This window comes from Eublepharis macularius, chromosome 4 (assembly GCF_028583425.1).
Source record: "Eublepharis macularius isolate TG4126 chromosome 4, MPM_Emac_v1.0, whole genome shotgun sequence".
NCBI classification, from domain to species: Eukaryota; Metazoa; Chordata; class Lepidosauria; order Squamata; family Eublepharidae; genus Eublepharis; species Eublepharis macularius.
The window spans coordinates 28,221,670-28,234,498 of NC_072793.1; the positions used below are offsets into that span (position 1 = coordinate 28,221,670).

General features: G+C 43.1%; 1 protein-coding gene across 1 annotated transcript in view; it reads right to left on the reverse strand.

The window, feature by feature from the left end:
- Positions 1-922: 922 nt before the first annotated feature.
- FASN (fatty acid synthase) overlaps positions 923-12,829 on the reverse strand; it is a 75,403-nt gene continuing 63,496 nt past the window's right edge. Inside the window, exons 38-43 of the mRNA XM_054975931.1 lie at positions 8,738-8,926; positions 7,529-7,750; positions 5,405-5,625; positions 4,852-4,950; positions 4,090-4,341; positions 923-2,476 (exon numbers count right to left, since the gene is read on the reverse strand). Of these exons, the coding sequence (XP_054831906.1) occupies positions 2,339-2,476; positions 4,090-4,341; positions 4,852-4,950; positions 5,405-5,625; positions 7,529-7,750; positions 8,738-8,926 (1,121 nt within the window). The 3' untranslated portion in view covers positions 923-2,338. The remainder of the gene's footprint in view (positions 2,477-4,089; positions 4,342-4,851; positions 4,951-5,404; positions 5,626-7,528; positions 7,751-8,737; positions 8,927-12,829) is intronic.

Genomic DNA, 12,829 nt, shown 5'->3' on the forward strand with positions numbered 1-12,829 from the left:
ACATATATAGCACTGAATGGAAATTTCCCCATGTATACTTAAATTTAACTAATTTATATCCCCATCTTTCAATTTCAATGTAAAATTTCCAAGATGGTAACTTTTTTCAGGACAGCACTTCTGTAAAATAAATAGGGAAGTAGTAATGTTTGTGGCATTCGTTGCATCATCATATATTCTATTCCGTTTGGAGTGTGTTGTTCTTAACCTTCCAATCCAGTTTTATTACATTGTTTGCATATTTACTTAATGGTCTTTATTCACATTGTTTTAATTGTGTAACTGTATTGTGTAATTGTGTTGTTCTTAACTGTGTAATCCACCTTTAGTCTCAGTGAGAAAGGGGGACCATCAATGAAGTAAATAAATGAATATTATCAATTACTATCTTCTGGATCAACAATTTACTTTTGCGATGGGCCCTGTAGCTGAAGGAGAAGAGAAAGCAGATAAATCAGTGAGCTCTTAAACTACAAAAGGAAGCCATAACATAAGGAAGATTTAAGGTTTCCATAGTAGAATCCTAAACAGAGTGACACCCTTCTAAGTCCATTGAAGTCAGTAAGTTTAGAAGGGCATCACGCTCTGTTTCAGATTGCACTGTCAGTCACATGTTTAAGAACTGAATATACCAGTTGAACACACCCAAGCAAGAGGAAACCACAACCAAAAGTACCTCAGAAACAGCTCTTTGCCGCCTCCAAACCATAGTATCTAGATGTTTGGAAGCCTCCTTTTCTTCCTTGAAGAAAAGGGAAATTCAACGTTTAAAATAAACAGAGAAGCAAGGAATATGAAAATAACAGACAAAAGCCAACGGACAGTTTAAGTTGCATTTAATTAATCTAGGAGAGCCACAGAAGAAAGGACACTCCAGAGCTTTTTCACCAAAGAAGTGTAAAAATGAAAAACAGAAGAGAACTGATATGGAAATGTTTTAATTTTTACATTGCAAAATTCCACAAAGAAAAAAAAATCCTTAAAATTAAAAACTAACACCAGTGACCCAGCTGCTTGTCCACAGAGGATGGTCCAGCCAACCAGTTCCCAGCAAGTATGGAATGGGTTTGTTTGTCTTTACACCTCAATAGTGGCAACATCCTCTAGCAGGGGAGCTAGATCGTAAAGCCATTTGGGGAGTAACAACAACCCTCATACTTGAGACCGGTTGCTCCCTACGTCTCCTCTGTATCATCAGAGCAGCAAGGATATCCTGATCCCTACAAGCATATCCAACAGAGAAGAGGCAAGAAAAGGCTTACTGGACTCCAGGCTGTTGTTTTTGTTTTAATATATAGGGGCTTTCGGTAGCTATATTGATAAAGTAGGGCGGGTGGGTGGGAGAGATGATTTGCCTGGGGAGGATTAAATCAGGTTCTTGTCAACAAGAAGCCACAAGGAATCCAAATCACAGTGAATCTTTCAAGTTGCAAAGATGCTGTAGTGAAAGCAAGGAGAGGGGACAATGCAGAAATTTGCACAAGCCTCGTCTGTGGGCTCTCCGCACAGATGCAGGAAGTAAGTAACATTTTGACTCTGACCTTTGCTAAGAATCTCACATAATGAATTTCACACAACTACCAACCCCTTCCATCAAGATCCGACAGATGACAAAGCAGAAGCAAGTCTTCTGCGGGGGGAAAAAGTGATACTTGTATTGGAATCCACTTGCCACCTTACATGAGAAAGTGACTGTGAAGATGAATTTTGGTTTAAATTAAGGGCTTAGGGGGACAGGCAACTTCATCTCGCAGGGGGAAAAAAAGTATATCCCACAATGGAGTATTTTCCCTTATTTTTTTAATCAAAGCTAAATTAAAATTGTGAGCCTCTAGTGAAGTAACAAAGCAATAAATATCTAATATATTTCAAATTAAAAATAATAGTTACAAAAACGCCTTGTTGGATTTAACCTTCCGATATTGCTACAGACTGACTCTTCACAGACAAAATGAGTCTCCAACATCAGTTGCAGCCTCTCTCCTTGCTCACTGGGCTTGGTTAGTTTAATTTATCCTTTGGAATACTGCTAGACAACAATACAATACAATACAACACACAGCACAAGTAAGGGGGGAAAAAAAGAGTCTGCTCCTAAGAGGGTGGGTTTTCTTTTCATGTAAATTGATGCCATCAATGCAGGTCTGTGCAACAATGCAACAGTAGTGTCAATGCACTCGAGAGTGAGAGAGACCGAGAGGTGCACTGGTCAGTGGGACTTCCAAGACTTGACTGCAGAGCAGATGGTATGGTGGATTACAGGAAGAGTTCCTTAAGAGCATCAAGAAAGGTTAGCTTTCAATTCTCTCTGCCAACGACAGCAGAGTTTCTGAAGAGTCTAGCCCTCTCGAACACTGTCCCGAGGCTCTGCTAGTGAACTGTGGATGATCCCAATAATTGACTCCACACCCTCTCCCTCCAGGCAGGTGCGGTGGTCCCCTTCAACAACATGGACAAATACTTTTCCATCACAGACCTGTAGAAGGCAGAGAGACACAAAAGATTAATGTTACATATACACAGGGCTTTTTTTCAGCAGGAACGCGGTGGAATGGAGTTCCGGAACCTCTTGAAAATGGTCACATGGGCTGGTGGCCCCGCCCCCTGATCTCCAGACCGGGGGGAGTTAGCAATCTCAACTCCCCTCTGTCTGGAGATCAGGGGGCAGGGCCACCAGCCCATGTGACTATTTTCTCCAAGGGCAACCCACTAAGTTCCACCACCTCTTTTCCCAGAAAAAAAGCCCTGCATACACATTTATTTATTTCCATTATTTATAGTCCACCTTTCTTACTGGGACTTGAGGTGGATTACACAGTGTGAGTCAACAGGATCAATGGCTCAGATATTCAATAATGATGCAGTAGGGTGTGGAATGCAGAAATCCGATACAGAAAGTTGAAACAATGCCGACACAAAGCATAAGCAATTAGACATGCCGTATTATATGAGGCAGAAGCTACCCAGTAGGTATACAGTAGTATAGTCCTCAGCCCCCGTCGCTTAACCAAAACCTCTCTCTGAACCATTTCCTTACAGTACAGTCCTCCTACTTGGGTAAAAAAGCTCTCCTGAATAATTCAGTTTTGCATCGTTTGCGGACAGCTAGGTGAGCTCTCCTAACCTCAGGAGGCTACAACAGGGAATGCGCAGGTATGGGTAGCTGTTGATTTTGTCCATTTGCAGGGTGGGACCTGGAGAAGACCCTGTTCAGATGAGTGAAGCTGCCAAGGTGGAGCATGGGGAGAGAGGTGGTCCTGCAGATATGAAGGACCAAGGCCATGAAGGGCTTTGTATGTGATAGCTGAGACCTTGAATTAAGCATGGTCCCTGGTGGGTAGCCAATGGCATGACTGCAGAATGGGACTAATATGCATGTGCCGCCTAGCTCCCAATAATGAACGATTCCGCACACGTTGGATAATGCACTTCCAATCCTCTTTATAGATCATTTGGAACGGATTTTTTCATGTGCGGAACAAAAAATCCACCTCAAACGATTGATAAAGTGCATTGAAAGTGCATTATCCAACGTGTGCGGAATCAGCCAATAACTGAAGTGGGGAGTTCTGCACCAACTGGAATCTCCAAGTTGACTTTGACGGGAGACCTACACTCTGTGGATCCTGGTGGCTAGACTGGCTGTGTCAAGTAGGGGGCCATCTTCCAGGCTAGGCTGAATTGAAAGAAGGCCTGTTTTGCAGCTGCATTAACTTGGTTTAGTTTCATACCCTTTCTATTTCCATTCATACCCTAAGAAGGAGATCTTAAAAGGTCCCTTTGGCTTCTAATTCTTACATTTCCTTCCAATACCTCTCTAAACCAATTGCAACTGAAGACATGTCAAACAAGGCCTGTAAGCCCTTTCCTCTCTGTTCTCCCAACTCATATCTAACAGATTTATTCCCCAATCTGGCAAACCGGATCTTGTATTCCTGCTATTGCTCAAAATTTTGCAGAACTGGCAGTGGCAAGCAGCCTATTGTGTTGCTTTAAGGGGAGGACTGATAGAACCACATAAAGCCATATTCATAAGACAAGAGTACTGTTGACTTTCTTCTGTTAATACTAGTTGCTTCTTGGACTAACCTCTGAAAGCTTGTAGTCTCCCCCAAGGCCTTCTCCATATTCGCTGTGGGTCTTTGCTTTCAGTAGCACCACATTGCCGTGATACTTGCTCTCTGGTACATACTCGTCTCCTGCCTTCAGTTTGTAGTAAAAAGAAGAAGCAGCAAAAGTGAGTGCCTCCTGGCTGATGTCTTTATGGTTCTGAGTTATCAGGTCCACGGCAGCGTTTACACGCGCTTCCAGATCAGGCAAGGGCAGAAGAACCTCCAGCAACTGCAAGCAGCATAAAGAGAAAAGCTTCACTACCAGTTCTAGTGCAGCTTGTTTGATTGATTTGATTTATTCAATTTATATTCCGTCCTCCCCATGAACGGAATCAGGGCGGATACAACAGAATTAAACCACAATAAAAGCAAAAATATGAACAGTTCAGTTCAGTAAAACATCACCCCAAAATGGCAGTTGTACATTCTTGACCCCAACCAGCACACCCCACATGGCGGAGGAGATCTCCAGGTGAGCTGATGAGTTAACTGGCGGAACCAAAGCAGGGGGTTGCATTGCCCACCCCCAGTAGGGGGCCAGCCAGGAGGCTTGTACTTGCCCCAGCATCAGCCATATGCCTGGTGGAACATCTCTGTCTTACAGGCCCTGCAAAAAGATAATAAATCACACTCATCCCAGGTCTCAACAGACACGAGAGTTCCACCAGGTAGGCGCCAGGACAGAAAAGGGAAACTGCAGTGAACAAAATAGTTTTCTTGCAGCTATGAACTGTGTTACCTTATTGTATTCCACGCCAGTAAACTGCTGAACAAAGGCACACAATGCTTCGGTCTCTGCTTCAGCTTCATTTCCTGGGGTTAGCTTGGCTCTGTAGCTCTGGAGGAGAGGATGGACCATAAAGTTTACTCTAATTGAACACATTTTAGACAGAAGTCTCTTAGCTCCACCTATGAGAGTACTAAAAATAAAACCAGGCAGAAAAAGAACTACTCATCCACCTACAGGTGGTTTGGAAAAATGAGCATTTTATTGCCCTTGATTCAGTACAGAACAGGAGTGCGTTTATCAGGCACACGGCTCTTCAAAGGAAATTATGCTGAAAAGTCTAGGTAAGTTAAGCATCCAGTGTATGTTTCTGGAATTGGTTGTCTAGGAAAAAGCAGGTCGCTCACATGCGAATTGTCATTTGCACATGCAACAAAACGTGTGCATGCATGCAGCTATCAATTCAGCAGGTTGCATGCAGCTATCAATTCAGCAGGTTGCATGCTGTTCCTATATGGAAATGTTGACTATCTGACACAGTTGGATTCACCCAAAATCTTCTTACCTGCGTGTGTGCCGCTACATAGGAGTGGGAGCCATCAAACAGAAAGAGGCTGTTGGGTGAATGGGAAGGATTCTGCTGGGCTTGGAGCTGACAGCATATTTCAAAGGCTACGCAGGCACCAAAGGAGTATCCAGAAATCCGATAGGGGCCTTCTGGCTGCACCTGCTTTATGCAGTCAATGTAGTAGGAAGCCAGGCTTTGAATACTATTCAGAGGAGCAGCTAGAGAGAAGAACAAAGATGGAAAGTTAGGGGAAATGCGATGGATGATTGTGACCAAAAAGTCTAGAATTTTGTGCTAAAATTCAGGTTAGGCTACTAGAACCTCCAAAATCTGGAATGGAAATAAATTAAGTGTTCAAATGCTCAAATTTTGTAGAATTAGAATCTTTTTGTCAAGATTAACAGAGATGGTGGACAAAAGAGGATGCTGCATTAATACATATATTTGAATAGAGGAATAGGCATTAGGCTGTATATAGCAAGGACAAGAATGTGTGTGTGTAAATTCATTTCAGGCTTTGTGTATTTCTAAATCAGTGGCAACAGCTTCCTGCACAAATTAACATTCTTTGATAAAATGGAATGCTAAATATTTATGTTTTAAAAAAAAGTAAGAGCCAGTCTCAGTATTTAAAACAGAAAAGAGTCCAGTAGCACCTTTAAGACTAACCAACTTTACTGTAGCATAAGCTTTTGAGAACCACAGTTCTCTTCATCAGATGCATAGTATTTAAAACAAAATCTACACTACATTTTTTCTAGAACTAGATTTCTCAGCTCTAGAAATAATTGCATGGTTGCTGAAAATTCTGACTCCAGAGATCAAATCAAGGTAGAAAGAACCTGGTTTTGTTGTGATGTGCCTATGGTTTAAGTGGTGCCAATGTAACAAAGTTCAGGATGTCTGTTAGATAATGTTGCTTAAGAGTAAGGGACAATTTGGAATCTATTTATTTTGTGCCATATAAAAAGGGTATTCCAAGCCTTTCAACAGTCATAGGTTTAAAAAAGCGTTTATTAAAAAAAAGAAACTATATAATCAACAGCTCAAAGGAAATGGTCAAATTAATTTTAAAACAGAAGAAGCAGCCGTCTTCCTATAGTTCACGCCATTTACATTATATAAGTAATGCTACAAGCACTTAGAACTGCAAACAAGAATTGAAATAGCACTCCAACAGGAAGGTGCATAGCCAGCTATCATGGCTAGTGCCGGTCTCTTTCTTCTTCCAGATGTCTGTGCTTAACACCGTAATGTGTTTGAGGGGGTGTCCTGAACCAATGTTCTAGTTTAGGTTTTTGTCCGATTTTTTTTTTGTCTTCCAGCAGTGAATTACTACTGCATACCAATCCTTCAGGTTTGGATACCTAACATGAATAAAATCTGCACATATCTAGATACATGGAATGCAGTGATGGGTTCACGCTGTATTAACAGTGGATTACAGCAAGAAGGAAAGTATCATGAAGGAAGCTAACCAAAGAATTATATCATGAAACCTAACTAAGCAAAAATACCAATGAACTACACATTAAAATAATTTTTTTTAAATTATTGATTTTATGTTTTTGTGACTTTTAATGTATTTTTTGAATGTTGTTAGCCACCCTGAGCCCATCTGTGGGGAGGGCGGGGTATAAATCAAATCAAATCAAATCAAATCAATAAATAGATATATAGGTATGTATTAATTTGTACAAAATTTTTTGTTTACTACTAAGTGCTACTACACAATATAGTGCCTTATGCAGGTACTTATTCTCTATTATTTCAACATATCAGGACCATACATTAAAGTGCTAGTGCTTCACAGGTTGTATTTACGGACCATATCCTATTCCTATGTCTTGTATACAAAAGTGCTGTTAATCAATATTGCACTATCCTGTAACAAATTGGCATACAAGGATAATTATTGCACAATAAAGTGCAGTCCTGGGTACGTATCACACAACTATAGCCACAACTTTCAATCATAAAAAAATCTTTCATAGAAGTTCTATCACTATTCAATGTACTCAGGAGGACAAGTCCTTGCAGTCAGTATGGATTCTGGATAAATAAAGTAACCAGCTTCTGAAGAGGGGATTAGTCTAAAGCGATAAATACACAGAAAGCTACCTTTTGTGCATTGAAGTCCGTAGCTGGGTATGCTGAGCTTGGAAGCAAGCGTGTTGAAAACTGCGACAGATCCTTCTATGGGGTGGATGAGGAAGAGCGGAGACTCCTTGCTCTGCACCTCATTGAGTTGCACAACAGTCGGTCCTTCCGGATTAACCAACAAGGTGTTCAAGTCCAACTGGGGATGCTCAGCCTGACCACCTTTGGTTTCATGTGTCAGCACTAAAAAACAAAATGAAACACCCCACACATAGGAAACAGCCAGCGAATGCCTTTATCTGGGAAGAAGAGCAGGCTAAAAAAGGCTTGTAAGCCAGTTTAGGAGTAGTCTTACTAGACTATATGTGAAAGTATTGACTTCTGGGCAAATAAACTTTGGAATCTGAGAGATAATATACTTCACAGCCATGAGCACAGGGGTGACCGCTTAAGTCACCAGAATGAGGGGGGGGGGGAAAGCTTTCTAGTGCATTGTAGGGCAAAATACAAAACAATAGAAATATCTTCGGAAATATCTTAGGGAAAGTTCCTAAGAAATATCTTAGGAAAAGTTACAGGACATCTTAGGAAAAGTTAGTAGTGTCCACACCTACTGACTTGCCTACCATCAATGAGGTTCAGAGTGGGGTTTGGCTGCAGAGTGCGGGAATGAACATAGAGACAGAAATATTAGAGAAACTCATATCCCTCAATTTTCAGCTTGATTCACAACAACCATCAATTTCTGCCAGATCTCCTCGTTGGGCGGAGCAGGCTCCACTCCCAGCAATAAGAAAACATAAAAATAAAAATGCAACACAATACAATTACTGGTGGTGCATGCTGTCAACTTGATAGTCCAAGGGGAACTGCCATGCCCTATCGATGCTACACCTGTGCTCACAGTCTTTGTAAGAACAGGCACCCATGAAGTCCTGTACACAACCCATTATCAAACGTTGCTCCACCACCTTCTCCTCTGTGGCAAGGACCTAGGATGCCTGCACATTTCAGTCCCTATTTATTCTGGAGGAGAGGGCAGAAATGATAGATTTGCTTCACTAACCACAAAACCTCTCTGTGCATCAGAAACAAATGGCTCTCATCCATAACAGGAGTGAGCTGGTCAAGGAGTTTGGCTCCACCTGGCAGCACGGGCACTTGCTCCCCATTCTACCATCCGTTCTTCCGTGTCACAAATGCAGAATCCAAGCAGCTAGGCACACTTACCGTCTGTGGTTCCAGGCTTTGAAGAAAGTTCCCGCAGTTTGTTAATGGTAAGCAACCTAACATCTCTCATTGCCATGACAATATCATAGTCCCGCTCCAGAGTTTGGCGCACTTCCACTCCCATTAAGGAATCCAAACCCAGATCAGCCAGCGAGGTGTCAGCATTCAGACTATTCACATCACGAACACCTGAGGAAAAAAAATACAAACTTAAGAAAACCCTTTCGGCAACTTTTTTCAACAAGTTTCCTTCCTCTGTGGACAAGGTATCTTTGAGGGGTTCAACTTTAGTTTTATCGGCTTTAGTGCAATACTGCAGACCACAGAAAAATTGTTATGTTATCTTTAGCTAAATTTCCAAATGCTTCCTAAACATTTTATTTTATGTACAAGTGTTTGTTTAATTGTTACAGCCAGGGGTCATTTCGTAGAAAAAGAGCTGCAGGGACTCATTAGCACAACTCATTAGCATATGCCATGCCCCTTGCCACCACCAAAAGTGTGTCATTAGCATACCTGATTTGCATATGCCCCACCCCCTGACATCACCTGTCCTGGTGGTTTTGAACCCAGTCCTGGCCACTCAGGGCCGGAATTGGACCCAAAATGGCAAAAAGGGGCCCAAAATGTTCAGAATTGGGCCGCTGCTGAGCAGGAGAGTCAGAGACCCAATCCCGGCCATTTTGGGCCCAATCCAGGCCGAAACAGGCCTAAAATGGCTGAAAATCAGGTGAGTGGGGCCACCTGACATGTGACCTCTTTGGAGATCTACCGGAACTGCATTCCTGCGTGTTGCCCCTCCAAATGAGCCCTGGTTACAGCAATAGTATCACCTTCAAACTGCTAGAATCTTTCTACCAAGAGGAAGCTGCAAGATACAGGGAGCAAGCAGACAATTCTTTGGGGGAAAAGGTTAATAAAAGTGACCCCTGCATATGGAATTAGATTCATCCTGGCACAGCAGATAACCACTCTTGCCTTGTGCCTGAGTCAGGGACTTATGATCAACTACACACATTGCATAGAAGACAACAGGCAAACTGTAGGATACAAAAAAAGAGAAAAGGAAGGGTAACAGTTGCTCAGCAAGTAGAAAGTTGGTGACAAGAAACCTAAAGTAGCATATATTAAATAAATTCAGAGACAAAAAAAAGGCTGCAGCTTGTCTATACTACAGGGAATAAATATGCCAATCTCTAAAAGCAAGCTATGATAAATATAATGAAGTGCATCCTATCGCTCTACTAAGCAAAGAATTGAAGCCTTCCGGCCTAAGGAGACTTCCTCCAACCTAAGTGCCACTTAAATTGGAAGAAAGCTGCTTGAAGGATGGTTGGATCCACTCCAGTGTCCCTTTGTTGACTTTTTGAACCAAAAAACCCTACAGAACCAGAGGAAGCCGAGTCGTGCCATTATCCAGAAATGGTCTGGTCTGGAAGACGGGGAGAGAGAGCTCAAATAATCCCCAAATTGCAGGCTTCACAGAGAGGAAGGACAGCAATTTAAGGGGAAGGGGAAAAATCTTCAAGCAGATGATCAGGCAGTCATCTCAATGAGCCAAATCAGCATTCAACGAAATAAGAATCCAGAACAGTCAGATGGCAACGAGAGAAACAAAAGGTTCTAAGAATGTAGATGCAAGAACATAAGAAGGCCCATTTTAAAAGAACATATTAAGGCATGGTGAAAGAGGTGTAGTTAAGAAAGGTACAGGTCCGTATCACCAGAGGGATGAAGAGAAAATGGGACAAGATATAGAAGGATCACAAAGTCTTTGTCTTATAGCCTACTGCCCTGTGCAATTAATGCATGATACACTAGGGACAGTTAGGGACCAGAGGTCCCCCGGGATCTAAATCCAGGATTCTCCCTCTCACCTGGCCTGCCGGGGGGGGGCAGGGAAACAGGCCTCCTGAGCATGCTCCTGGGTGGCTCAATGACATCACTCCTGGGAGTGACATCATCACACTGCCCTGAGAGTGCTCCCGCACTTCGCAGCCAGCCGATTTGGGTCGGGGCCCAAATCTGCCCGCTGCAAATTGCACAAGTGCTCTCAGGGTGAGCGTTCCCAGGAGTGACATCAACACACTGCCTGAGGAGCATGTGCATGCAAAGCATGCATGCAAGAAGGAACAAAAAGCTAAGTGCTGGAACCCCCCCCCCCCCACACACACACCGGGAGAGTAAGGGAACCTGGCAACCCTAGGGACAGTATATGGGCTCTTGCTCTACAAAGCTTATTTTGAACACAAGGAAACTAGCTGTCCCTGAGCTATGACGTCAAGGAAGACGTCATCAAGCATGATAAAAAAACAGAAAAAGATAAAGGTCATCCAGTCCTGTGGAGTAAGAAAGTAAAAGAGAACATAGATGGTGAATATGTAAGAGGGTCAAGCAATGAATCAGTTATGATAATATTTGGTCAATTCAAAACTTTCACTTCTTGCAGTACTGCAGCAATAGTTCCCATTCCTTTTCCACATCCAGATCCTTGCTAAGTCTTAGTTTTTCTGATCCCCACCCCAGGAGTTCCAAGCCTATTCTTACCCTCTTGAGATAATCTTTAAAGGATTGTGTTCTCCTCCTTCTCCCCACCCTGATTCTGCCTTCACCAGTTTAGTGTCTCTGTTAACATTATCCCTCTTCTTCTGTGTTTTCAAGGTGGAAGGAGGGAACAGGTTCACGCCTTTAACACCCCTCAAGACTCTTCTGTGCGCACCCGTGACCTCATATCCTCCCACATCTAATCCTGCTTGTTGTATTGCACCCAGATTTCTCCACTTGCAGTTTAGCACCATCTTCCATACTAACCCCTACGCCTGGCAGTTTCTCAAATGCTTCGTAATTCCGGGAAATGATATTCAGGGAGAGACAGAGATCTGCATGTCTACATGCATTAGAATTGCAAGAGGTGAAATTATTTCACACAATGCAGTGCAGACAGCACAATGTAATTGTAACAGAATTGTAACAGAACCAGGGGGAATGATCGTAGGAAGAGAGTTTCAGGATTAGGCCAGTGGTCCTTCTAGTCCAGGCTCCCATTTTCCATAGTGGCAACCAGAAGCCCCACAATCAGGGGCACAGAGGTCAAAGCACTCCCCATTATCCCGTTATTACCCCATGACAACTGGCATTCAGAAGTACACTCTGTCGGGACAAGGAAGCTGCAATTAGCCAGTGGTTAATAACCACTGACGGACCAATCTTCTATGAATGAATCTGTTTATATTTCCTTTAAGACCATCTAAGCAAGTAAGCATCACTATATCCTTTGGCAGGGGTACATGATCCCCGTCTGGGAACTGGGGTTAAAAAACCAGATTTTTGCCAATTCGGCTAAATCCAGCTTTTCTAGATCAAATTAGAGAATTCCATATCTGATCTGGGCCCTGGATCAAGACCTCTGGACAAATCCAGGTAAATCTGGGGGAAACAGCGTCTTGGCTGGCTGTTTACCTGACATCTCCTGAGGTTTTTTTCCAATAGGGGAGGGGGAGGAGGGAGTGAAACAGGGAGCCGGGAGCAAGTGGCCAATCTGTGCAGGAGTTCTTCTTGTCTGCCTGACTTCTGTGAGTGACACTGATTCAGTTGGGCTTTGCTTCAGTTTGGTTTGCGTGGAACTGCGTTTTGACATGATTCTCTGGTGTGATGTTGGTCCCCTTGTTTCACTTTGGTTCTGGGGAGATTCCATTCTCTTGCTTCAGTTTGGTTCTGCTGGGCTTTCTCTAGGTTGAGCTTGCATTTGGGAGTCTGCCTCCAGTCAGTGACTGCCTTGCCCCTGTGTGTTTCTGCCTGAGAGGAAGCTCGGAAATTTTCCTGCCATAAGAAAAAATGGAGAGTGGCTTGGCACCTTGTTCAGGGGGTACTTGGGTTTTGTGGGGATTTCAGTTTGGTTCTTTTCGGCTCCCTCTTGCAGTTGGGGGTGTACGTTTGGTCACTGGCAGCCTTGGCTCTGCGTGCTTCTGCTTGAGAGCCTGCTTGGAAATGTTTCCCCACAGGAAACAACGGAGAGGGGTAGGGGGCACCGTCTTCAGGGGCCTGGGATCCAATCTTCTTGAAGTTTGGTGGGTCTTCAGTGGATAGTCAAGA